Below are 27,617 nucleotides of genomic sequence, written 5' to 3'. Positions count from 1 at the left end.
ATCAGCACGGCTCTGGGATAGGTGGAGGCAGGAGGCTGCTTCTCAGCAGCCCGTGGCCCACCTCCAAGGCCCCAGGACAAGCTCGGAGCAGACAGTGAAGTTCAGGTTTGTGGCAGTGCGGTGGCAGCCAGACCTAAGACAGAGCCTTCCCCCTTCACTTGTCATCCAGTCAGGCCACCCCAACCGGTGGCCAGATTGCTTAAAAGAGACTAAAACAGTTTGAAGGCACCTGGTAAGCCTGTAAGAAGTAGCTTACCCAGCACGGTGTGCTTCTCCTCCTCAGCGGACCTTTTGGGGGCTATGGTGGGTAAGAAAGAGTCACTCTCATGGGTAGGAAGCAACTTTATTGGGCGATTTACCCTTCTGTATTCAAACCCTATGCCTTGGGTAAGCTAAAGGACAGGCACCCTTGCATTCCAGAAATATGTTCGCCTCAACTCTTGCTGAGGTGCCAGGGTCCCGAGTGGTCCTGGCGGCTGTGGCTCAATCTCAGGCAACGAGCAGCTCAGCTCAGTTTCTCTCCTACCGTCTGCCGTCCTGGATATTTGCTTCCACGGGACTGAATGTACCTTGGCCTCTGGATATTGGCTGATCCCGAGCCCGCCAGTTAGTTACTCAATTCAGGATGAATATGAGGTGGGGGGCTGACCCTCCTTCCTGAAGCAATCGGGGCAGCCCTGGCCTGAGACAGTTCTCATGGAGCCCAATTAAGTCACTCATCTGGTGCACGGATGGGAAAGTGGTACACCGTGTGCACCTCCCGTACATCAAACTGAAGGCTCTGCTTGGCCGCTAATGGCGAAGCAGAGGAGACACATGTCATGACACATCATGCTGGGTGTCTTTAGAAGGCAAGAACACTAAGTGGCAGAGGAAGACTCTGGGGGTAAGGAGGACGTATCATTCTTAAAAAGCCAACTGTTTCCTTGGTACACATTTCCATATGGGATAAGTCCACACTACATATGGATAGAGAGACGTGTGGAGAACCACAGACACCCACACGCTCTGCGCGGGGCCTGCCTGAGGCTTCCCCGTCACGGCCTTGCTTCCTCTGCCTCTGAGGTGACAGTTCGCAGTGTGCCAGGGAGAGGAGGGCTGTATAAACTGGGCCCCGACTGCTTGAGGCAACTGCCTTTTCCACTTACGTCAAACTCACAAGGCAGAATACATCCGGGAAAGCTCCGAAGTTTTGTGATGATTCACGGGCATCTGTGAGCGGTAGGTCCCCCGGGCAAAGCTGTAATGAAAACGGCAACAGGAGCGCCCTCTTCCTGACTCTCAGGCGTGACCCTGTGGCTCCAGATGCTTTGATTGCCATAAAACTAGCAAGAACATGGGAAAGGTCCAGTTTAAAAGCCAGAATATATTTTGCTGAAAATATGAATGTGTGTGTGCCTTCCAGAGACTGTGCTCCCCGAGGGAGACCCGCACAGTTCGTTAGGACATAAACAGGAACAAGAGGTAAGGAAGGGCTTCACTTAGTAGAAAACTAGCAGCATCATTTGGCTCCCTGGGGACATCCCCCAGGGTCCTCATCAAGCAGCCTCTCCGCAGGGGGAGGGTCGTGCCTGGTCAGCACAGCTATAACTCATCCATCATGGCAAGCAGGTCATCGCCCTTGCTGGCGCTCCGCCTTGGCTGGTCCAAGATCTCAAACTCCCCCATGATCCGAGCCAGCTCTTCGTTCGTCTGCTGGTCCTGTGAGAGAAATGACAGGTGGAAGGGAATGAGGAGGATGTGTGGGCACCATGGCCTCTTTGTGCAGTTGGTAGTTAATTTTCCCACCACTGTGACGCATTTCAGTTCCTCACCTGTTTGTCAGAATAGGGACTACATTACGTGCGGATTAGAGAGGAGAAGGGAGGGCCTTTGAAGTTCAATGTTATTATAAGATGAGGAGGGGAATAAGATTTGACTTGTGTAATCTCCTGCACACACCTGAGTAGCTTGGATGTTGATAACTTCATAGAATAACTCTTCTGGCCTGGTTAGCGCTGCCTGTCTGCACAAGATGGTAGAGAAATGGGTCAAAGGTTAGGGTTTTCTCCCTGCTAGTGTGGCAAACTGGCCCTTGATAATTTGGCAACCTATTTTTTCTGCCTCAGCTTCTGCCCTTTCCATTCCACTTTCTACCCTGTCCCCAACCAGTGCACCCTACACTCCAAGAAGTCCTTTTATGTCTCTGTGCCTTTGCACGTACTACTGCCAAGAACGTTTTTCCCCTTCCTCTGCTTGGCAAACTCCAAGACCCAGCTCGGTTGCCAACTCCTTCAATCCGCGGGCGCAAAGTCAGTCGCCGTGTCCCCCACTGGAGTGTTTATGACATGGCGCTCGAGTGACTTGTGCACGTGTTCGTGCTCCTACGACACTGGGGGTGCCTGAGGACAGGTCCCAGGTCTTCCGCTCCATCTGCGGGTCCCCACACGTACCACAGCACCTGCCACTTCAGGGGAGAGGGAAATAGAAGGCAACCCCCATCCCAAATATTTGGTTGTGAGGAGCATCACATGAGATCACGAAGGCAGAGGTGCTCTGTAAACTGTAACGCGCTGTGTCAGTCTCAGTGAATTGCCACCACTATTGGTTCTGGGGGAGACTGATCCCAAAGATATCATGCTCCGACCTCCTTCCGGTTTACCAGTCTTTTGTTAACGTGATTATCTTGACTTCCAATTCTCTCATTGAGTTGTACTTTGCTAAATGAAACATTAGAACTGTTTTTTGAATGAATCCACAAAGTTCAGGCTATTTAATACTGGTGGATTCTTCTTTAACTAGGTTATTGAGTTTGCTGGGATTTCATTTGTGGTCTTTACATCTGTGTTTATAAGTGTCATTGGTTTATAGCAGTCATTTTTCGGTTCTTATCACACTTAGGATTTTTATATAGGTCTTTAAAGAAACAGGCTGAAAACATACTCTTCCTCTTCGTCAGTGGTGAAGAGATTCAACCGGAATCCTGGCTCAGGGCCACTGGGTTTCTTAATCTCCATGCCTCCTATCAGCCTGGCCAAGAGATTCAGCTCTTCTTTAGCAAGAGGGTTTGGAGCAATGCTTTCCTGCAGGAACAATTTCATGATTTTTAGCCACATGAAGGAGATCACATTTTCTGCTGAGACCCCAGAGCCCTGGGGTGGTATTATATAACAAGGCAAAACGATAACAGTTTAAATTACTTCTGGGAAGGACTGGGTCCAAATGAAACATAGAAAACAGGCTTAACCAAGAGAGAAATAACCTCTGTCAGAGGCAGAGGCACTCTAACAAGGCACAAACCAGAGATTCTCAAGATGAGGGGAAGGCCCCAGGGACCCCCATTCTCCTCAAATTACCTTCCTCCTTGAAGGAGAACGTTGCTTCTCCTTCAGGCAATCTAGTTCCCCCAGCCTTTACAAGTAGGAGGCTCCAGGTCCAAGGGCACTCATTCCACGGGAGTGACCACACTGCGCTCAGGTGGTGCCCGTGCACAGTCCCTCCCCCCGTCCCCCCACCGAATCCCTTCCGTCCTGTGGCTTCCATTCACACTGCCTGGTCCCACTGCAGCCTTCCCCCCTCCTCCTAACCGGCTCTCTCTAACCCAGCCTTTCGCTGCTTTGCCTCTTGAATCAGGCCCCATGTCCCTGCCCAGGCGAATCTCTGACCACTGCTGCTATCACGTTATGATCTAGCCATGTGGGAGAGACGCTGCCTCCCCGCTTCCCCCAGCACTGTGCCTCTGGGTACCTTTGCTCATGCTGTCACCTGGGTTTGTATGCCTGTTTCTCCCTCTGGGCTATTTAGTATCTTCTTCACTCTACAGCCTCGCTTGAATGTCTCCTCCGCTGAAAAGCCTTCTTGTTCCCTGTCCCCCGCTCCCCGCCCCCCCTCCACAGGACATGTGTTCTGACACAGCTCTTTACTCAGAATGCTCAGCGAGCGTCTTTCGTCTTCCGCCGTGTTGTAGTTATTTGTTCCATCACCGTCTTTATAAGCCCCTTCAGGATGGGACCACATCTAAGCCAGCTCTGTGTCCTGGGAACCCAGCCCATAGACGTAGTTCAGTAAATGTTTACAGAATGACTGAATATTCCATGATTTGTCCTATAGCTAGCTGGTAGCTAGTTCAGTGAAAATTTGTACAACAGAATTCAGAGAAGCAAAAACCCCATTTTCAACTTAGCTTCCACATCATTACACAGGAAAGCATTGAAAAGGGATGTTTTAAGGATCAGAATACACACAAGTGCTAAACTCAGCAACCACAGACCTCGTGACACCGGTACAATGCTATTTCACATGTCCTGGTGTGTGGTTCCTGCTTAATTATGGTGGGAGCCAAGTTTAAAATTACCTAATTAGTCAGATCACTGGAAGTCTCCATGAGAAACTGTAATTAAAAACCTGTGTGATGGGGACTTCCCTGGTGGTACAGTGGTTAAGAATCCGCCTGCCAATGCAGGGGACACGGGTTTGAGCCCTGGTCCAGGAAGATCCCACATGCTGCGGAGCAACTAAGCCCGTGCGCCACAACTACTGAGCCTGCGCTCTAGAGCCCGTGAACCACAACTACTGAGCCCATGTGCCGCAGCTACTGAAGTCCATGTGCCTAGAGCCCGTGCTCCACAACAAGAGAAGCCACCGCAATGAGAAGCCCATGCGCCTCAATGAAGAGTAGCCCCCGCTCGCTGCAACTAGAGAAAGCCCGTGCACAGCAATGAAGACCCAACGCAGCCATAAATAAATAAATAAACAAATACAATTTAAAAACAAAAAACCTGTGTACTGGTAAGGCGGAATGGAGAAGATTGCAAACAATGAGGGAATTGTTGGCCAGCTCTGAAATCTAGAGATCCCTCTCTCTCCCCGTCCAGACTCTTGTATCTAGAAATAAGCTATGAAGGTAAACAAGGGAGGCAGAAGCTTACCTGTGTCTGTGCAGCTAAGTTCTCTGATGCTCCAGACATATGGGTTTCCACGGGCCGGTTCACACTGTACCTGGTGGCAACAGAAAACCACAAAAACATTGTCCAGCCCTTTTACCCTGACTTCCTTCTAACTCGTAAATATAGTGCATAGTTTTTATTTTGAGGCATTAAAAAGTGTCCAGAAAGGTGCTGGGAATACAGAATACAACTAAGTGGGTGTCAACCACTCAAATTTTGCTTCTTCCCCAAACAAAATATCTGGGAAGCTGTGTGGAAATTTTTTCTCTGGCAAAATAATGTGTATCACTGAAAAAACATGATCGGTACGTGAAGGCCAGGCCCTTTTGGATCGCCACTGCAACAAAGGTTTTGGCTAGCTCTCTTGCATGGCTATTTAACATTATTTATCTTTTCAACTTGTTAAGTTACCTTACGTTGGGAAATCTGAGGTGCCCTTTGGAAACATCAGGGCTCTGCATGCTGTATATCTAAAGGGAAATTCCTCCAATTGTCAGCAGGGATTTTTCACAGCAAAAGTCAAGCTGGTTTTTTAAGTGAAGGGACCTCCGTTGGACTTGAATTCATTTGGGGAAGGAGGAATTTGCTTACATATTAGTTCCCAGTTTCAGGACTCGGTCTCCATAGAGTTCAAAAGACCCTTCTTTGGGGGCAGCGACATAGCTCCCGCCGTGCTTGAATTCTACCTTCCTCACTTCTTCGCCTTTGTTGTTGAACGTCCTACAATACAAAATAGGACGTGATGACGTGTTCTCCAAGCTTGGAGAGTCCCGGAGGCTTCTTTAATCTTGGTACTATGGGACCAAAGGGAATTCACGCACTGCTTCAAGAAAAAGATGCTGGTTGATATAATGATAGTAATATACTAATAATAATAATATTTATTGAGTACATGTCATGTGCCGGGTGCTGTGTAGCACTTTGGAGCATTACAGTATTATCTTATTCATCCTCACAGTAAACGTTCAATAGATGAAGAAATAAATCCTGGAGAACTGGGTGGTTTGTTTCAAGTGTCTGCGAGGTGACAAGCTGGGATTAAACCTCACCTCCTCACTGCTGTGCTCAACTGAAGAAAAGGAGGGGCCCCAGCAGGGCTACATTCTACGTGGTGGCCCACATACTGGTTTCCCAGCACCCCAAACATTGGTCTGACAATTACTGTTGAGAATTTACCTGATGAGTCCGGGAACTTTGGTTCCCCAGGGAAGAGGCCCAGACACTGGCAACACAAAGCGACCGTTGGAATTCTGAACTTTGTCCTTTAGAAATATGGACACCTGGAAAAAAAATACTTATTGTCATTTTTCTTGGTATATTTCCATAGACATATGCATTCTGAGGATGGAAAGTGTGTAATGGCTTAAGAATGCTACCTGAGAGAGAAAAACTCACCGTAACTAACACCTGCAGAGGTGTAGTGTTTTTACACAGAACTTCTTTGGCGCCACACATCAAATCTTCCAGGTGAGTAGTGCTACCCCCCTGCCTTAATGAGGAGGCTGAGGTTCACAGAGTGAAATGACTCGCCCAAAGAGAACAAAAAGAGACAGGACCAGGATTCAAAACCAAGGTTGACTCCAAATTCCACACCCATTCCTTGGTTCCTTGCAAACTTTCCATACAGCTGTGAGGCTTGAGCTATAAGAACCTCATTATCTCCGTTTTACAGATGAGGAATTGGTGGCTCAGAGGTTAAGACACTTCCTCTAGGCCAGCCAGCTCATAAGGGGCAGGGCTGAGGATTCAAGCCCTGGTGTTTCTGACGCCAAGCTCTCAGCTATGTGCTGGACCGGTGGATCCAGCTGGCATTAGAGTCTGAAGGTCTCCTCTGTGCCTGAAAACCCCACGTGATGCTTACTTCTACCCCTTGCTTTGTGCGCTCTGTATTCAGGTCTTGGGCAGGTTAAATCCCATCAAGATTGTAGCAGTTAATCAATTTTATTGGGGACTTCCCTGGCTGTCCAGTGGTTAGGACTCGGTGCTTTCACTGCTGTGGCCTGGGTTCAATCCCTGGTCGGGGAACTAAGATCCCGCAAGCTGTGCAGCACCGCCAAAAAATAAATGAATAAATAAATAAATCAGTTTTATTGGAGCTTAGCTTCCTCATCTGTAAAGTGAGATACATTTGAAGGTCCCTTGAAACTCTAAAATTCTACAAGATTACATTAGTAATATCATCAAGAATAAACATCTGTTGCATGCAAGGCAGTGAAAGCGCCAAGTGGTAAGGATTTGTATGCTGGCGGTCGGGCCTGCCGACGTTAGACTGCCCAGGCTCACAGCTCAGCTGGGCCTCTCCTTGGCTCGGGGTTTTTTGGTAAGTTACACCACCTTTCTCTTTGGTAAACTGGGGATAATAACAGAACCTATTCAATGGGTTAGTTGACCACTATGTCAGATGATGAACAAAAAGCACTCATCACAGAGCCTGACACATAGTAAGTGCTCAATAAGAGCTAACTAATATTCTCAGTATCACAGTCTAATTGGGCACAGGGCACAGCATAGAATGGAAAAACGACGACACTATAAAACACGATACGCTGAATGGAATATGCAGATGAGCCCACTGAGGAGAATGACCACAGGCAGAGGGGGTGGGTAGGTGCAACTGCGGGTTTGGAGCTGGGCCTGGAGGAGGAAGGTGGGTGTGAAGACACTTCAGAAGCAGAGATGGGCAGGCACAAGGCATGTTTTGGGGAAAATGTGTACACTGGGTTGGTTGGAAGGTTTGGCTTTAAGGAATTCTCAACCTTGAGATTCTGTGACCAAGGGATATGAATATAAGCATGGAGAAGGAAAATTTTGAGAGAGAAGTGAGACCATATGTAGGTACTGGACTCTCTGTTAGCTAATTCTAACAGGGTTGACTATATCATAGATCTGAAATGTACAAATTTAAGTGTGTTGACCTGAGAATCTGTCCTTGGCTGGATGGGACTTTGGGGTCTGCCTGCTTGCCCAGCCCCTCTGCTGGCCCTCAGCTGTAGGGGTGACTCTCCCGTGCCCTGTTCCTCTCGCTCCACCCTTTTTATTCCGAGGTGATCTCATCTACACCCACGTGCCAGTATTCACCTCTGCGCTGATGGCTCCCAGATCTGGAGCTTCCACTCCGTCTTCCCCCCCGGGCATCTGACCCATCTACCCCATTGCCTATTAAACGTGTCCACCTATGGGTTCCATGGGATGCACCTCCAATTCACCCTGCTCAGAACAGGGCTCAAGCTGTCTTCCCTAACCTGATCCCAGTGAATGACACCATCAGGTCACCAAGTCAGCAGTCTGAGTTCCCTGCCCACCACCTTCCCATGGCCCTTCAGTCGCCAAGCCCTGCCCACCTGGTGATCACTTCTGTGTCTGGCCCCTCCTCTCTACCCTGCTCCCTAGTGCAGACCTTCATCACCTCCAGCCTGGCCTCCACACTGGTCTCCCTGCCTCCGCTCTCCTCTGTGTTTCATCCATCCTCCACTTTGCTGTTAGAGAGACTCTTCTAAACTCCTATCTGACCGTGTCCCTCTCCTGCTTCGCTGGCTCTCTGCTGCCTGGCAGATAATGTCCAGTTGACCCTTGCTCCTCTCCGCAGCCACGCTCCTCCCTGAACCCTGTGTTCTCGCCATACTCGATTGCTTGCAGCCGGCCCCCCGCGCCAATTACACCAGGTGGTTACATGCCTGTGCCTTTACTGAGATGGTGTCCTCTTAACCCCTCCTCCTGTTTTCCCATGGTCCTGGTGAAAACCTATTTCTTTTCTTTTGTTCTTTCTTTTTGTGGCCACACCACATGGCTTGTGGGATCTTAGTTCCCCGACCAGGGATCAAATCCGAGCCCACTGCAGTGGAAGCATGGAGTCCTAACCATTGGACTGCCAGGGCCCCCAAACCTATTTCTTTTAAAAGCTATTGGATCCTCTATGAAGACTCCCTGATGCTCTTGGGTAGAGGTGGCCATGGCCCACGTTGTGTCCTCTCTCTTCACACTCTTCTGGGTCAGAACCAAACATACCCAAGGTACTTAGTGCACTTGCCCTTCTCTGATGAGGTCCTGAAGCCAGGACCCACGTTTCCTATGGAAAGAGGGAATGAAGGTCACGGAGCTGTGGGGCTGGAGTGCTGGATGAGACATCTCCATGAGCACCCACATTCCACAGGACGATGGTAGGAGTCAGGTGGCCAAGAGGAAGTGAGCCAGGGATGTAAATGCTTGGTGAATGTGGGTGAGTGGCTTGGCAGTCGGTTTCAGCAGTGAGGGATGAGTGCAGGGCTTTGGATGGTGTAATGGTTGCTGGACTGGCCTTACAAGAGGAGGGCTAAGTTTGTGAGGGCAGGAAAATAATGATCGGAAGGTGAGGGGGAGAAGCTGGCAGAATGACTGACTCTGCTTCTCACATCCTGCCTGTGGATGAGGGAGAATGACCGGCCTCCTTCAGGTGGCCAGAAGACTTCGCACACCGTCTCTCTGCTGTACGCTGAGGATTCCCACATTTACGTCTCCAGCTTGGCCCTCTCCTCTGAGCTCCAGGATTAGGTATTCAACTACCTACTTGACTCTGCTACTGGGAGAGCAAATCCAATTTAAATAGAATTGATTATTTTTTCTACTCAAATACACTTCCCTTCAGCCCTTCCCCCACTCAGAAAACGGCACCAGCCACTTAGGAGTTTCTCTTTCTTCTTCTTCCCCTCATTCCCCACATCTAATCTCTCAGTAAATCTTACTGGCCCTGCCCCGAAGGTATATTCCATATGTGTCTCCACTGCCGGCACCTAATCCCAGTGCTTTCATTTTTACCTAGATTTTGTAACCGCTGTCCTACCTGTACCCTTGTCCCATTTAATTCATCTTCCAGACACAAGTCATGTTACCACTCACCTTAAGATGCTCCAGACCTCTGTTTTACTCTTATAATAAACTCCTTTACTAGGGTCTAAAGCTAAGTCAACTGGTAGGTAGGTACCAGTTTATTCATGACTGGCATCTCTTCTGATTAGTTAGTGCCCATGCTGCACAGGTGGTTAACTTTATTTTAAATATCACCCCTGCCTAGATATGCTCCATCCTCATTGGCTTTCGCTCTGTCCAAGGAGCATATCATGCTTTTTCCTACCTAATGGCGTTTGAACCAGCTGTCCCTTCAGGTTAGATGCTCTCCCCTGAGATCTTTGTTATTACACTCTCAACTGAAATATCTGTCCTCAGAAAGGCTGTCCTTGCCTCTATCGTCTACGGATGTACCGTCCAGTAATGGTAGCTACCAGTTAAGCATGACTATTTAAATTTAAATTAAATCAGTAATTCAGTTTCTCTGTCGAACTAGCTATATTTCAAGTACTCAACAACCACATGTGGCTAGTGGCTCTCATATTGGACAGCACAGATACAGAACATTTCCATCACCGACAGGAAGCTCTGTTGGACAGTGCTGGTCTAAGGCAACATCCTGTCCCAGTTGCCTTCTATAACTTTACTGTATATGGCCACCTTCCTAAGAGTTATCAGAGCCATAACACGATTTACGTGTCCCCCTTGTCTCTACCTACTAGCATGGAACCTCCTCAGGGCAGGGCCTCTGCCTCGTTCACTTCTGTATCTCAGGACTGAAAACTGCCTGGTGTATTTGTTAGACGGACTAGTTTTCCAGGGATGAACTGTTTCCAAGTGGAGTGGATAATGGAGTGGAGGTGTAAGGACCATGCTATGAAGAGGCGAAGATGGAGTTATGTTTTCCAACAACTGGAAGAGGGGGAGTGCAGGAAGAAAGTCCACGATAGAAGACGCACGTGTGGGAAGGAGCATTCGGAACGGGGTGGGTGACCTGAGGGCCCACCTTTTAGGAGGCAACTCTGGAGGGGCTCTGGAGAGCTGAAGGGGGTTGGGACTGGAGATGGTTGTACATAATTGCTCACGACTCCAAATGGAATCGGTCTTCGTGCAGCCTCTGGGGCCTGGGGCACAGGTCAGGCCACTTCACGTTGTTTTGTGATATCACAGAAAGCTTTGGACATGAGGGTGAGGAGTCTTGCATTTGCTTTGGTTAAACAATGAGCAAGGGAGTTTTCGGAGCTGTGTTTTCTTGATTTAGTTAGTTTTGCTAACAAAATCTAAAAGCCATGAAGGTTGTTTTGAGCACAGAGAGAATCTGTATAGGCAATCATAACTTGCAGCTGAGCAGAAATACCATTAAAGACCAGATTTGGAAAAGCAGCCGGATGTTACAGACCAGTGGCTGAGTAACGTCAGGATATGTGATTCCGATTTCTCTTGATGAACATTCTGATGTTTCATTGCCTGCCCATTTAGCAATTAAAGCTTAATGTATTTTGTGGTTTAATATATTTTAATGATTTTTTAGAGACTTATTATTAGGAAAGTCTTTTTATCATAACGAATTTTATCTTGCCAGAACTGAGAAATCAATAGGCTGCTTATATTACTACAGTCCATAAACTAATGTCCAAATATGCAGTCTTGACAACATATGATGCAGAGTTTTTAATATTTAAAGCAATGTGAAACTTAATCTTATTTGTACTTTCATATTTTTAATTTTAATTGGTGACGATTACAGATCTTAATTTATATTGATGTTGTTATTGCTCCATCCATAGCAGATGAAATTATTCATGGGGGTTAAAAATAAAATTGGCCTCAGCGTTGAAATCTATTTGTCTTTCCCTGTCCACAGGAGGGAAATAACAATCAGGTTCTAAGCATATTCTATTTCTTCTTTTTTTGAATTTTATTTTGTGAATATGTTACACATGCACATATACAAAATTTAAAAGGTTCAAAGGGTGGGAATTCCCTGGCGGTCCAGTGGTTAGAACTCTGTGCTTCCAATGCAGGGGGCACAGGTTCGATCCCTGGCCGGGGAACTAAGATCCCACAAGCCGCGTGGCACGGCCAAAAAAAAAAAAAAAAAAGAAAAAAGGTTCAAAGGGTACACGAGGGAAAGTCAGTCTCTCTTGTATCCCTGTTCTCCATGCAGTTCCCCACTCCCAGGAGCCAACCACTGTGACCAGTTTCCTGTACATCCTTCCAGAAGCATTCTATAGTGTATACATATATATACAAGCAAATACATATATATTACATGTGATGGTTCACTTAATCCTCCTGAAAAACCCTAAATTAGGTACTATCATTTCCACTTTTCAGATGACGAAACTAAGGCGCCAGGGAAGTAATTTGCCCAAGGTCATGGAGCTGCGCTGTAGGTGGGACTCAAGCACAGGAGGGCCTGACTCCCGAGCCTGGGCTCATTTTGCTGTATCACCCACCCTCCCATACCAGCATGTTAAATTCTGGGAAGGAACAAAGTCCTGTGCCAGAGAGACGGGCCCCAAATTCAGAAGCTCAGAAATGTGTTTTTCAAAGTTAGGGTGTAGAACTGTCTGGAGGAGGCAGGGTCAACTGGGAGGTGAGAGCCAACAAGAAGTATGAAGGCCTGAGCTGGGCTGGTGGCGACAGGAATGGAAAGGAGGGCGTGGAGAGTGAAAAGGCAGACTCGATGGGCCATAGAAGCAATTAGAAGATCAGAGAAGGGAAATCAAAGGTGTGATGCTCTGGTTCTGAGCCGAGTGAGTGAGGGAATGGTGGCGCCCTGAAAAGAAACCGGAAGTTGGGCAGGACTTGAATTGTGGAGACTAGTTTAGCTACAGACATTAGGTTGTGGGCATGGGAGAGTGTCTCCCCAAGTGGGTGGAGATGTGGGTCTGGACGGCAGGGCTAGGGCAAGGGTTGGGTAGAGGTTAGATGTAGGAGTCATAGGTGGAAGGGTCAGTTGGCAGCCAAAGTGGGGAGGAAAGCGATTCCTCACGAGCAGGGGGTGGGTAGAGGCAGAAGGGGGAAGGTTTGGAGACAGGAGGAGGGGGAGGAAAGAGTGAAAGACAGAGAGATGGGAGAGGTAAGGGAAGGTCAGGACGGTATGGTGCCAGGAAACTCCATGAAAGGCGACAGTTTCATGCAGCAGGAGGGCAGCCTCCTGACAGCTCAGACACTGGAGAAGTCAAGATGATAAAGGCTTGAGAAAAGGTTTTGGAATTGAGATCAGGCTGGTGGCCTGGGAAAGCAGGGGAAGAAGCCACATTTTAAAGAAACACATAAGGTAACTGGGAGGGAATGGTGGCATCACTGTCTTCCTTGGTCCATTGAAAAACTGCTGAGATTTGCTATGAGCATGGAGCCAAACACTGAGGATGTTGCTAACTGGGCAGAATCCCAGCCTTATCTGCCCTGAAGACTTGCACCCTGTCTCCCCAGGACAGCAGCGGCAGGGTGCTCCCAGGCCGCCCACTCACTCACCCTGATGTGCAGGTCCTGGAAGAAGATAAGGAGCGTCTGCCGGATCAGCTGGAACTCCCCCGCAGAGAGACCCCCGTATATCTGCGTAGGCAAAGCAGATAGAGGCATTCCACTTTCAGAAGTGAGATGGAAAGTGCGGACAGGCGGGGGGCGGGGCTGGGTGCCCAGGGATGGGAGCCAGAGAGCAAGGAGAGGACTCAGCTGCTGGGCAGGCGGGGCAGGAGGGCCAGCACTGCACCCTCGCCTGAGGGACAAGCCCCACGGTGGCACACTGAGCAGCGTGCACTTTACCTCCCCTGTTCCCCAAGATTCTATAGAACATCCACCACCAACTCCCTTTCAGAAAAGTTAGGGGAGAACAGCTATGCTCTGTATCATTGCTTCCCCAATTATGAAGGCAACAGTGAGAGGGTATAAGATGATAATGTCTCTTGTGTTTCCAAAACGGATACCTGTAGATTTTGAGAGTTTTCTGGGAGAGGCAGGTTTTGTCATTCCTCACCCTGTTCTCTTTGTCATAGAATCTGCCTGTCCTTAACAGAGGAATGAGAACGAGTATTGGGGCTGAGAGGTGATAAACTGACGATACGCTTACTTCAGTCAGCTGCTGGAAAGTCTCATCCACTTGATGCAGGATGGTTGGGGAGTCTCGGATGAATCCCTTGATGGCATCTAAATGATTGAAAGTGACCAGCAACACATCCTTGGGACGAGGACACAGCAATACTTGATATTTGAAAGCCATTGTCATCAGGTCATAGAGCTGCCAACCCATACATGAATAAAAGAAATAGGACCATAAAAGCAGACATCAGAACCTCAAACGATGATTCAGGCGGCACTTACCGGAAACCAATTCTGGGCTTATCATGCAGCTCAGTGACCATATCTAGTCATCACTCAAACCAAGACACTGTTGAAGTAAAAAGGGGTGATAGTAATAATTAAGCTGGGACAACAGGAGTAAACCAGGATATTCCTGGGCAAACCAGGACTTCTGGCCAGCTTACATGTATTGTTGATGGACCACACGTGAAACAGTATGGGCAGCTGGGGGGCCCTGGACAAGGTGCTGGACGTGGAGAATGAAAACCCAAATTCAAGCCCTCCTTGCTGCTGACTTGTTGGATGGCCCTGGCCAAGTCTCTTCGCCTCTCTAAGCCTGCGTTTTCTCATGCGTAAAAAATATTCCTGGGACTCCCCTGGAGTCCAATGCAGGGGACACGGGTTTGATCCCTGGTTGGGGAACTAAGATCCCACATGCCACGGGGCAACTAAGCCTGCACGCCAGATCTACTGAGTCCGTGCACTCTAGAGCCCATGTGCCACAACTAGAGAGTCCGTGCGCCACAACTACTGAGCCTGTGTGCCACAACTACTGAGCCCGTGCGCTCTGGAGCCTGCACGCCACAACCAGAGAGCCCAGACACTGCAACTACTGAGCCTGCACGCTCTGGAGCCCGTGCACCGCAACTGCTGAGTTCATGTGCTCTAGAGCCACAACTAGAGAGAAGCCCGCGTGCTGCAACGAAGATCCTACATGCCGCAACTAAGACCCGATACCGCCAAATAAATAAATAAATATTAAAAAAAATACTCCCTAATTTCCCAACAGAACAGCTGAGAGGAGTAAATGAGAAAACACATGTGAAAGTGGCAAGAATGAAGTTCCACGACTGAGATGAAAAATGAAACTTAGTAATAAATCAACAAGCCCCAAGTATGGTATGACCACCCGTGAAGATCAGAGGTGAGACACTGGTGAGGACCAAAGTGGTCACGATAGGCTTTGTGGAAGAACTGGGCCTGCTACAGACTCAAGGCAAGGTTCCAGCTGGCTGAGGGAGGGGAAGGGCATTCTAGTGGAGGGGAACAGCATGCGTGAGGGTCCGGAGGCAGCCATAGCCATGCTATTTTCCTGGGAGAAAGAGTAGAGCAGCCTGACTGGAGGGGATGGTTTGTGTTCGGGGTGGTGGGAAATAAAGGTGGGTACGGCAAGGTTGGAATGTTAGAGGTTTTAGAAAGATGGACAAGATAATTTAGACTAGATGTGGTAGGAATTAGGGGGCTACTGAAATGCTCTGTGCTGATGTGATAAAAGTAGTAATTAACTGAGACTGGTGACTCTGGCCATGATGAGATGCGAGAGAAGGGAGAGACTGGAGTGGGGAGGATTAGCTGGTGCCTGGCTCCTAAGAGGGTGGCAATAACATCTACTGATTGTATGAATGAAAAAAATTTTGTTGGAGTGACCCAGATGGAAGGCCTGGAATAAAGATGGTGGGGATGGATAAGGAAGGGAAAAGAAGAGCATGTGACCCTCAGGAGGAAAGCGTCAGTACATGGTGCTCGCCTGACTGGATTCGGGAGACGATCTGAGGGCTGTCCAAAAGGACCACGGCATTTCCAACTTAGTGCCTGGGAGATACATGATGCTACGACGGAGGCAGGGGAGTTTGGGAGAGAAGGTATGGACACATCTTAGGTGGGCTTGGGAATTAAACTACAGCCACCTGGGTGCTGTGCGAGCACGTGGATATGCATGGCCTCAACTGATCCCCTTTAATTTCACAAGAACTCTATGAGGTACGTATTATCCCAAGTTTAAAAATGAAGAAGCTTGCCTAATTTCACATAGCTGGTACTTAGTAGTAGGGTGAGATTTGAAACTAAAGACGGTCAGATCCTGAAGCACGTGCTAGAACCCTCTACACGATCCCCTTTCTCCAACATGCAGATGAACATCTCGCTTAGAAGGTGGCATACGGCAGGAGCAGCCTGGGGTGTGCGTGTGTGTGTGTGCGTGCGCGTGCGTGTGTGTGTGTGTGTGTGTGTGTGTGTGTGCGTGTGTGTGTGTGTGTCTGATACTGGAGATGTAGATTTAAGACTCTCCATCATCATCATCAAACATTAAGTACCTGGGACGCCCCTGGCGGCGCACTGGTTAAGAATCCACCTGCCAATGCAGGGGACATGGGTTCGATCCCTGGTCCAGGAAGATCCCACATGCCGCGGACCAACTAAGCCCGTGAGCCACGACTACTGAAGCCTGTGCGCCTAGAGCCTGTGCTCTGCAACAGGAGAAGCCACCGCAGTGAGAAGCCTGCACACCGCAACGAAGAGGAGCCCCTGCTCGCCGCATCTAGAGAAAGGCCACACGCAGCATCTAGAGAAAGCCCGCACGCAGCAACGAAGACCCAACGCAGCCATAAATAAACAAATAAATAAATTTATAAAAACCAAAAAACATTAAATACCTGTTGTGTACAGGGCACTGTGCTAGGAATAAAGGATAAAAACAGGTATAGGATGAAGAAATGAAAGTTCAGATGAGTTATTCAGTCAATTGTGTCTCAGAGCTATTGGTAGAAAGAAGACTTGAACCCAGGGTTTTTTATTCCAAGTTCTGTGTCCTTTCTCAGTGGAAACCTAAACTTTCTTAAAGGCAGAGGGAGAGGAACAAGCAGAGAAGAGAAGATACCGAACATTTATCTAACATCTATGTGCCAGGCCTTCTTGTGTCATTATTATCTATGTTTCTCACTTAATCTTCCCACTAACTGATGAAGTAGCTATTATTATTCCCATTTTATAGATGAGAAAACGGAGGCTCAGGGAAAGCAAGTAACTTTCTAAAGGTAAGTGGCAGAAGGTAAGAGGGCATAGTTAAAGGCACTCTGTCTCTCTGAGGTTTCCAGGTACCAGCAATGAGACAGTGTTGATTTCTGCACACCTGGCACCCACTGTCAGTCCTCATGATTTATAAAAATTCACACAATGAAGGGACTTGAAAAGGAATTACTATTATCATTATTTTAAAAACTAACTGAAGTCCATGTATTATTCAGATTTTATTAGTTTACCCTAGTGTCTTATTTCTGTTCCAGGATCGCACATTATATTTAGTCATCATGTCTCCTTAGGCTCCTTTTGGCTGTGACAGTTTCTCTGGCTTTCCTTGTTTTTGGTGGCCTTGACAGCTTTGACGACTGGTCAGGTATTTTGTAACATGACCCCCGAATGGTATTTGTCTGATGTTTTTTTCATGATCAGGCTGGGGTTGTGGGTTTTTGGGAGGAAGATCACAGAGGCAAAGTGTTATCCTCATCACATCATATCAGGGTACCACCACATGGCTTATCACTGTTGATGTTATCACCTGGTTGAGGTAATATTTGCCATGTTTTTCCACTGAGAAGTTAGCTGTTTTCCCCCTCCTTTCCACACTGTCTTCTTTGGAAGGAAGTCACCAAGTGCAGCCACATTCAAGCAGTGGGGAGTTATGCTCTCTATTCCTGAGGGCAGAGTATCTATATAAGTGTTTGGAATTCTTATGAACAGGAGATTTATCTATTCTCTGCCATTATTTATTTGGAATTATTCCTTTTAAAATCAGAGTACCCAAAAATTGGTTTCGCAAAGAAACAGATATGTATATATTATAAATATTGGGTTGGCCAAAAAGTTCGTTTGGGTTTTTCCGTAACATCTTACATCTTTACATCTTCCGTAACATCTTTGGGAAAAACCCAAACGAACTTTCTGGCCAACCCCATAAAGACTGAGCAGTTTTGAATTTGCTTTTTAAAAAAATGCCTGGTTTGCAGAGCTGAACTTTGTTAAGGAAGAAGCAGAATTAAAGCTTGTAGGGTTGGGTGCTTGTATTGGGTTAAGGTGTTCCTAAACATGGACATGCAAATCAGCACACTCTTTGGGTGACACAATGGAATAAACAACACAGGGGTTGGTGCAGATGACTTCTGAGGTCCTTCCCCACTTGAAACTCAAGAACAACGCATGTTTACATGTGCCTGTCTTTTGCCGGGCACCGCTGCATACGTCATCTCATTTGATTCTAGTCTGTGATCATCCACAAGAAGTGCAGCCCAGGGGACAGAGGCAGCTGTCTGCTCACCTTATCCATGCTGGCCTGGTTTAGTCTCATGATGGAGGCGTGAGCCAGGCGGTCGTAGACTGTCCTCAGGGCCTTTTTGGAGTAGAGCTCTTGGGGTTTGAACAATTCCTCCATAAACTTTCGATTGAACATTGTTGAGATGATGTCATTCAGAACTGTAGAGACAAGAGAAGATGCAGCTGAACAAGGTACTGGCGGAAGCTTTATTCAGGAAATGCTCCCTGTGTATGAATGGAATGGAGGAGCTGGGCCTATGTAGAGTGGGGATGTGGATGTGTTTGGTGAGATCTGCTCCCTGGGGAGAAACCACACAGATGTCCCAGTAGAAAGCAGGGTCAGGAGTGCTTTATGAGACCATCTCAGGGCAAACATACATGTGACAATGTACAAATACGCTCTGCTTCAACGGTTACAAACCACTTTTACATACATTATCTCACTTGGTGATAGGGGATAAGTTTCTTCTTTCTTTAAAATAGATTCCTATTAGAATCTTTAAAAAAGATTCTTTTCGATTAGAGCTCTACCTTAAAATGATAAACAGCATCATGCTGTTTTGTTTGTTTAGCAAGTTTATAACATTTTTACTTAAAATTAAATTTTATAAAAATGGGACCTATAATGGTAACTGACTCTTTTTTGTTTTGCAAAACTGTTTACAAAAATAGACAAGTCTACCCACTGGTTAGAGATTAAAACTTTTCTAATGTTTCTATAAGATGTGTACTTCAGATAAACATTTTAGGATGCCTTAATTTCTATATATGATTTATAATATTGATATTATACTGTAGTGATATGTCTCATACTGTTGTTCAGATGGAAAATGTCCGTACGGTGAGAATAAAAGGTCCTAAGGCATGTGCACACCAAAGTTTCTACAATGCTAGTTTTTCATTCACTCATTCATTTAGATATTTTGTGTTACTCAAATAACATTAGTTGAGGGCTAGGAAAACCCTTTGGTACAAGAAATAAGAACGGGTATGGTTGAACACAGATTATTCTTAATTAAGCCAGATATATTCCTGCCTAAAGGTGAGGGTATATGGATGCTAAGACTATACATTCATAGTAATTAAAATTTGAAAGAAAACTTGTTACTTAACATAATTATACAAAATCAATTATCAAACATGGGTGATTATTGCTGAAAGATACAGACGCCTCTTTCTCTTGCCACACAGAGGACACACCAGGTGACTGGCTGTGGCCTTGTATCTTAGAGAGTGAAGGCAAGGTCATGATTTCGGGCACCCTCTCAACCTGTAAGTAACTGATAGACGTACACTGAGGGCTCAGGCCAGCATTTTAAAGTATCTCAAAGGGCAGTTTTGGGGAGAAGCGGGGAGCTGAGGGCTAGTCGTACTTAAATCTTAAATGGAAGGGCTACAGAGAGAGGGGAGAGGGGGAAGGGAAACACCTCCCTCCCCACTCCCCCCCCAAGACACAAAAGAACGAACCGACTCTGACTCCTTCCAGAAGTGTTGAACTCACACTTGACCTTTGGATTTTACTCTATACTCCATCCCATTAGTGAGGAAGAATCACATCCATTACCAACACAGGGCATCCCTCACACTGGACAGTTCCAACCCGGGGCAGCTTACCCTCGGTGTGCACTAACATTTCCCCACTGTCTCCCTAGAGACAGATGAACTCTTCTGGGTTTGCCTCAAGCACAGCCTTTTGCCTTTGACCTAACCAAGCAAGGACCTGCAATAAATTGGGCTTTCTGACATTTTTCTTACCACAGCCTATATAACATGTAGAATTTGCAAGGAAATAGCTACAAATGGAAAGACACGTATAAAGCCTCAGAAGAGAGAATCTGAAGAATTTTCCATAGGTGTATGTAGGCCAGGGAGGAGTGCCAAAGAGGAAGAATTCAAGTTAAAGAATCACACCAGCTCTGATTATGTTCACGCTTACAAAGAGCTCCCATTCCCCTAGGGGCTGAAATATGTCCCTAGGGTCTTTGAGCCTTTAGCAGAACCTAGGAAATTAGCTTAGACTCAAATAAATCAGCTCTAAAGGAAAGACAATCCCAAGGTGATTGTTAGCCACTCTGGCAAAGTAAAAAGCAAAATGAAGCCTTTCCCCCGGGGGGAAGTGAACAAGCTATGTATCACCATGGCTCCTTGCAAAAGAACTTCCAGAAAGTTCTCCTGCTGGAAAGAGAGCACAACAGGCCCTGTCCCTGTGGGCAGAGCACTGAACACAAATGTCCCCAAGAGGAAATGGCAGTTTTACTGTTGGGCCCTGGCACCCAGAGTGCCCACCTTTCACTTAATTCTTTGGGGGCACAAATTAACATGCTTATATCTCACAGTGTGCTTCACCTGGCACTTGGTTGACATAGGCCTGCTGAGTACCAGACACTGAGATGAACAGCAGGGCACAAAGGGGAAGTAAACTTTGTCCTTGCCCAAGAGTAGCAGCCCACACCGTATTCAAGTTAAACCTGAGAAATAGTTTTAACCCGATCTGTCAGTTGGTGCCGGTGTTGGTTTCTGGCACTCTCACGAGCTCTGCATACTTTCATGAGGCAGGAATGTGCTAGCAGCCAGATTTCATCAGGAGACTAAAGCCAGGGAGTGGGGTGGTTTTTCACAGGTGCACTGGAAGGGTCAACAACTGAGTTCTTCACATAACAGGCTTCTAATACCGGGGTCAGATTATGAAGTCAGGCTCTGCTTATTATTTTTAGATGCTTAAGTTAAGATAAATTCCAGTGATTCAATTACTTACATGAAGAGTCTTCAAAATCCATGCTTCTCACCTGAAGTTCTGCCGTGCATCAAGAGGTGGGCCAAAAATTGCTCAAGAGAAGTGGTGAAAGATGGTTGTGAAATATCATAAAAGAGTATCAACCACTTCGATTGGGCTTTTCTTCGAGCCTGGCCTGATGAAATAATTCTCTTGATGAAAGCAACTGAGTTTTTATCAGCTACCTCTGCTGCAAATTTTATTGTTTATGGGAACATACAACTTGGAACCAAGGGTAAAACAGCGAAGCTACTACTTCTGGATGATTACCATGTTTTGAAGCCTTATTATGTTCCAAGTACTGGGCTTAGAACTTTCCATGCATTATCTCATTTAAACCCCAGGACAGCTCTGAATTATTATCCAATTCTGTCAAGGGGGAAGACTGAGCCTTAGAAAGACTGAAGTCCAAGATGACACAGCAGACGGTGGACTTGAAATTAGAATGGGGTTGTTTGATTTTAATGCTTGTGCTCTTAAATATTATATACATTATCTCCTCAGCATACTTGGTGTGGGGAGAGCACTTAAAATATCGAGGACGTTGGCTATGACGTGCATAAACTATACCCCAATGTCAAATGATGGAAGATATTCGTGACAGTTAAAGGTGAGAAAGGCTAAGGTTTTATTCTGAGGAATAGACAGCTTTTTCAGGTTTGCTGCTAGTTGTAGGTGAAGAGGAAACTGAAGATTTGGCATGATAAGGCCATAGTGCATGCGTGTCATGCCTTCTGCACGCAATCCCGGCGGCCATGCAGCCATAGGCTTCCATTTTTCTCGGTTGTTCAACAGATATCTCCGTGTGCTAAGCAGAACAGCTCTTAGGCTACACGATGCTATCACAGAATTGTTTTAAGGATGACTAAATAGGACAGCCTATCCAGAAATATAGCTACTGCTCCAGCTATCCTTGCAAAGCTTGGAACTGATGAAAAGGGACAAATACCTCAGGTACAATATGGTCCTTTGGCCAATGTTTCCTTGGTTTTCATCTTCCACTCTGTATTTAGTTAAGTAAAAGATTCAAATGTATAACCGATGTCTCAGCTAAAGAGAAACTCACACCTATTCTTTTATTTGGAAATATTTAGAGTGGTCCCACTTTAAGCCCCGCTGATGAAGGACTGGGTGAACCTGTGGATGCAGACTGAATACATGCAGCCCCGAAATAGCATACCTCGTTTTCTGTCCACCTCTGTCCATTCATCTACATGAAGCATATAAAAAGAAAACACCAGTTCATGAAGCAAGAACGTTATTTTCAATGAGACTTTAAAAATACCAATTCCAATTACCTGGCTTATGAAACTTTAGTTTTCATGTTTGCATTAACGTTTAATGCAAATGCTCTGCCTTCCATTTGAAACTCTTAAAAGGATGATGGTTAAACAACAAGTTCCAAAAAAGCCCTAGGGGGGTTGTTATCTTACAGAGGGTGGCTTAGGAGGAGAGGAAGCTCAGGAGGACTAGCTACCCTGGGGTTTAGCTTGAAAGGCTCATGAAGTCATCCCCTCTAACACTCTGAAAATACACGTCATTCAATACAAGGCTTTTAAAAACACTAACTTCCACAAGGAAGAATGACCCCAAGAACAGGGAGAGAAAGGATTTTCTTTCTTCACAACCAGATTTTCTTATTACTGTAAGATTTTGCTTTCTAGAGTACAGACAGAACTGCTCAAATTAAAAAATCTTGAAATGTGAATTAATAGGGAAAAAAGTCTATTTGTTTCTGATTTACTTTTTATAGAGAGAAGCATGACTTCTATGTAAAAAGAGGGAAATAACGATGTACAGAAAGCTCCTGAGGACAAAGGTAGTCAGGGAGATGCCAAGAAGAGACCAAATAAGGAAAAATGTACTTGGCTAGAGAAACCTGTGAGAATCAAGACCCTTTATGGGTTGAGACCTGGCTCTACCACTTACTAGCTAGATAACTTCAAACAGCTTGTTTAACCTCAGTTTCTTCATCTGTGAAAGGGGGATGATAACTGCACCTACCTTGTAGGGTTGTTGTGGGGATGAAACAGACACATCAGGCACTTAGCTGGCTTCTCTCCTAATTCTGCTTTCTCTACTGCAGAACTTTGGACACCACCCATAAAGGATGGTGATTTTTGTTTTTCCTTAATTTTTTGGGAGAGATTACAATCTAGAGAAACCACCCACAGATAAACAGAGCTCCACACACATCCACATTTCAAAAACATTTTGTATTTTGGTGTAGTTTGGAAACATTTGCACTAGATTGTTTGAGAGGTGATTTCTGAGGTTATAAGCAAAGCATATATGTGCCTTCAGTACACAATACCAACAGCTTCGAAGAGATTGGCCTGAAAGCACAGCCAGTGCCATGCCCTAACTAACTGCAAAGGGTTCCCACTGCAATGTCAGACTCCGCTGGGAAAATTCATCATCTTTCTCCCACAAGAGTCACAGGGTTTAGGAGAGAAAACACTGGGGAAGCAGCACCAAGAGTCTGGCCTTCTTAAAGCAGATGCTGGCTTCTTTGGCATAATGTCCGCATCTTCTATCATTTCGTGGCATTTATTTTACAGGCGGTCTTGCCTGATAGGCTCGTGGGAATTCAGAGAGATAGAGCTGCAACCCTCTTGAAGGTGTGTTTGGGAACAGAGGGGCTGCCAGGGGCTCACCTACCCTTAGGGACAGTGATTACCTGCTGCTGACAAAACAGAGCTGGCTAACACATGCCCAGGGCTACCAGGCACTCCCGCAGGCAGTGACAATCAGCTCCAGCAGAGGTCTCTGTCGTGCTGTGTGCTCCTGGCCCACTTCCTCCTGAGGATCGGGGAAGGTAAAGGATGCCCTGTTTTTCTATTATTTCTCCAGATGACTTGTTTGTGACAATTCCACTTTACTTATATTTTGAGTGGGAGGTAGGCCCAAAGATATCCAGAGCTGCCTGTTAAACTGGAACTAGAAAAATAAAAACAGAACCTCACAGCATTCGGTTGCTCAGTACTACGCTGTGATCTGCGCATCTTGGGAAAATCACTTCATGGCCCCATGCCTCAGTTTCCCCTTGTCAGCTGAGGAACGTAGACAAAACGTAAGAGGGTCTTACTGATGAGTATCTTTAAGAGGGTGGGAGTGAGGCGAAGGCAGCTTTTATTATTCTCGCGATTGCTTAAACATGGGACCGCATTCAATATGCAACACTCAAAAGTTGCCCCACAGAGAGAGCACTTCCTTTCTGTTGAATTCTAAACTAGAGGCTGCACTGTGGGGAAGAACTGCAAGATCTGCACTGGCCTTGTGGGAGCAGGATGGCCTCCAGGAGACCAATTAGTTGTATAAGGCAGTGAAAACATCTAGAAGAAATACGATTTCCATTCAAAGCTTCAATGAGGACTAGTTTACCGTGTCTGGTGTTTTATAGGCCTCTGTGCAGGGGCATTTGTCACAGAGGCCCCTGCTCCTGCAGCTACGCCAACTCTAAGTGGTGGAAGAGATGAGTGTTTCTCGATGTTTTGAATCCCGCACTCTCTGCCCTGCTTTCTCGCTCTGTCTTCTGCAGGTCCTCATCAACTAACTACTTTCTGTCATTTCTTTTACAAAATCAGTGGTTATACTGTATTTTTTTTTCAAACCTCTCTGTCTCCTCCCAATCTTCCAGTCCCCTCCCTACCCCACTCCCCCCTCAAAGATTCTGACACAGTCCCCTCGGGTATGGAAGTACAGGGCAGCAGTTAAGGATACGGGTGAAGAGTATGAGCTCTGGAGTCCGATGACCTGGGTTTAAATCCTTTACTCTTCCTCTTACCAGCTATGTAACCCTGGGCAAATTAGCCTACTTTCTCCATCTGTAAAATGGGGACAGGACTATTACCTATATGATAAGATAGTTGCGGGGATTAAGGTGTTCAGAGACGTCTATGGTACATGGTAAGTGCTTAATAAATGTTTTTTGGGGCTTCCCTGGTGGCGCAGTGGTTAAGAATCCGCCTGCCAATGCAGGGGACACCGGTTCGAGCCCTGGTCCGGGAAGATCCCACATGCCGCGGAGCAACTAAGCCTGTGTGCCACAACTACTGAGCCTGCGCTCTAGAGCCCGTGTGCCACAGCTACTGAGCCCATGCACCTAGAGCCCGTGCTCCGCAACGAGAAGCCACCGCAATTAGAAGCCCGCGCACTGCAATGAAGAGTAGCCCCCGCTCGCCGCAACTAGAGAAAGCCCGCGTGCAGCAACGAAGCCCCAATGCAGTCAAAAAAATAAAATAAATAAATTAAAAAAAAATGTTTGTTGTTGTTGTATTAGGAAGACATATCCCCCAGGTTTAGAATCAGTTACTGGACAGACTGATCAAAAGCCCTACCTCCAGTGAATGTGCAGAAGGGCTGCATCAGGCTCCACCCAGCATCTCACATGGCATCTGACACTCAACCCAACTGTGGAAGGAATGAGTGGAAGGAATGAGTGAAGGTGAATTATGAAAGGTGGCTGAAACTCCCTGAAGCTGTATCTAGCAAACCCAGAAGGACTGCAGCTCCTGAACACAAAGGAAGCCAGTCCCCTAGTATTCACAGGGTCTTGCCCAGACTGCCTCCTGAAAGACTGCACCTGCTACTCATTGGGTTAAACGTGTTAAATACATGACCTCATTCGATCGTTACAAATTCATTGTAAAGTGCATATTATTATTCCCCTTTTATGGAGAAAGAAACAGGCTTATAGAGGTTACACTCCAAGGTCGCACAACTAGTTAAATGGCAAAATTGGAATTGGGACCCATATCTGTATGACTCCAGAGAGCATGCTCTTAATTGCTAATTTACACTGCCTTCCAAGATGTAGACTACCAGTCCAAGAACTACCTGTCAGCTCACTAGTGCCAATAGCCCAGATGAAATCACATAACATAGCGCCAAGGAAAACAGAACCCTTTTGAGGAAGAAATGGCAATGTCATACAAAACAGCAGTTCAACAAACATTTACCGAGCACTGATTTATTCTGTTGCAGGCATTATGCTAGGTGCTGGAATACAAAGATGAATAAGACAATCACATGGGGGAGACAGACGCATATACAGACCATTTCAGTATAATGTGGCCAGCGATAAGGTAGAGAGGGACACACTGGGGTGCTATGGGAGTATGCACAGGCCCTTTCCCATGCGGAGATGAGAGGGAGATGGTTCTTAAGCTGAATAATGCAGGATGCAAGGGGATAACTAGCATGGAAATGGGAGGTGTGGGGTAGAATGGGAATTACTAGCATGCAAACACGAATGAACATGCTTTAAATGGAGACCTACAAGCAGTTTGGTATTAAGATACACAGTAGGAGGCAGGCAGTGGTGAAAGGTGGGACTGCAGAGGTGGACAGAGGTCAGATCAGGAAGGGCCCTGAAATGTCCTGCCAAGGACTTGGCTTCCATCCAGAGAGCAGTGGAAAGCTGACAAAGGGTTTCAAGTAGCAGGAAGTGTGGACGGATTTGCAGTTTAGAAAGCTCACTGGCAGCAGCGTACAGAATGAATGGAGGAGGTATGCTATAGGGAGTTCTTTTATCTCTTTATGCATGGACTTGGACTCAGTTGCACAGATACAGTAGTGAATATCTGAATATATATGCTTAACATCTGAATTTGTATGTTTAACATCAATAGAGCATACAGAAACTGTTGGATAGAATAAATGTTTTAACCAGCGGCTATGTCAGTTACCTTTGTACCAACTTTTCTTCCTCTACCTTGAAATATAATATCTCCTTCATAGTTAATCCAGGAAACTTGGTGAAAACAGTTGTTGGTTGGGAAGAGGGGGAAAAAGGGAGAGAAAAGGGGTGGCAGAGAGTTCTGGGTGGACATTCCTCTGGGGTTAGATGTGCTGTGCACGGGAGGCACATTTTGCACTTTAGAAGCTCTCATATCATTACTTCCACAATTGCATTCTCTCCAAACAATTGTGAAGGGAAAAGATTTACAACTTGTCTTCTATTTTCTTATTTATCTATGTTACTTCAGAACCTCACCTTTCGAGAAATAGCTTCTGAACTTAGCAAGACTGGCCTCCAGTTTATGAAGGAGGATACCACACAGAGGAATGGAGGCTCAGAAGCTTCCCTGGGGGGAAAGAAGATGCTCGGACTAGCAGAGTGTGTCGCCAGGTGGTGGGCCACTGGGACTCCCACATTTGGGAGGGACCGGTTGTCAAGAGAGATTGGGAAATCATCTCCAATTTAAGGGGATGAGTAAATGGCGGGGGGGGGGGGTCAGGTTCCCTAATAATATCCAACGGGGTTATTAAATCCCTCCGCGGTGAAACGATCTTTTGGGGACTTTGCTCATGAGAGCTCTGCCTGGATGGAGCTGTGGGTTGTGAAAGAGGTCCATGGCTACGAGAGAGCAGGGTGCAGGGGTGTTGGTCAGTCTGTAAAGAGGCCTGGCTGGGGAGCTCTAGCTGCGAGAGCGGGGGCGGGGGCTGGCTGTGCGGGCCTGGTCCCTCTCACCTTTTCGGGCCTTGTCTCCCGGGATGTTCTGGGCTCGCAGCCGCTGATCCAGGATGTAAAGCATCTCCCCACCCAGGTTCAAGAAGAGCAGCGGTAGCGTCCGCACCGACATGGTGTCGGAAGCGAACGCAGCTGGTACAGAGCCCGGAGGTTTGGTAGCCAGAGGCCTGGAGGCCCGTCAGACGCATCCTCGAAGCCCGGTTGCTAGGCAACACGGCGGACGGCAAAG

The 27,617-nt window shown here is 46.7% G+C and overlaps 1 protein-coding gene across 4 annotated transcripts; it reads right to left on the bottom strand.

Annotated features, from left to right (window-relative positions):
• Positions 1-324: 324 nt before the first annotated feature.
• On the bottom strand, positions 325-27,617 carry OSCP1 (organic solute carrier partner 1). Of its 4 annotated transcripts, XM_019938113.3 has the most exons (12): positions 27,389-27,527; positions 25,254-25,326; positions 22,094-22,123; positions 18,145-18,299; positions 13,825-13,992; positions 13,230-13,310; positions 6,102-6,205; positions 5,517-5,645; positions 4,908-4,977; positions 2,923-3,062; positions 1,942-2,005; positions 325-1,701 (listed from the first exon to the last, which is right to left on the bottom strand). In XM_019938113.3, the coding sequence occupies exons 2-12, from the start codon at positions 25,279-25,281 to the stop codon at positions 1,585-1,587; spliced, it is 1,086 nt and encodes a 361-aa protein (XP_019793672.1). In that variant the 5' UTR covers positions 25,282-25,326; positions 27,389-27,527; the 3' UTR covers positions 325-1,584. The 4 variants fall into 4 exon arrangements, with proteins under 4 accessions (XP_019793672.1, XP_019793674.1, XP_019793671.1 ...); XM_019938115.3 differs by lacking the exon at positions 22,094-22,123; XM_019938112.3 differs by lacking the exons at positions 22,094-22,123; positions 25,254-25,326 and having other exon boundaries at positions 27,389-27,614.

Source organism: Tursiops truncatus, chromosome 1 (assembly GCF_011762595.2).
Source record: "Tursiops truncatus isolate mTurTru1 chromosome 1, mTurTru1.mat.Y, whole genome shotgun sequence".
NCBI classification, from domain to species: domain Eukaryota; kingdom Metazoa; phylum Chordata; class Mammalia; order Artiodactyla; family Delphinidae; genus Tursiops; species Tursiops truncatus.
Note: the sequence above shows the minus strand (reverse complement) of the source record. Positions and strands in the feature narration are given on the sequence as shown.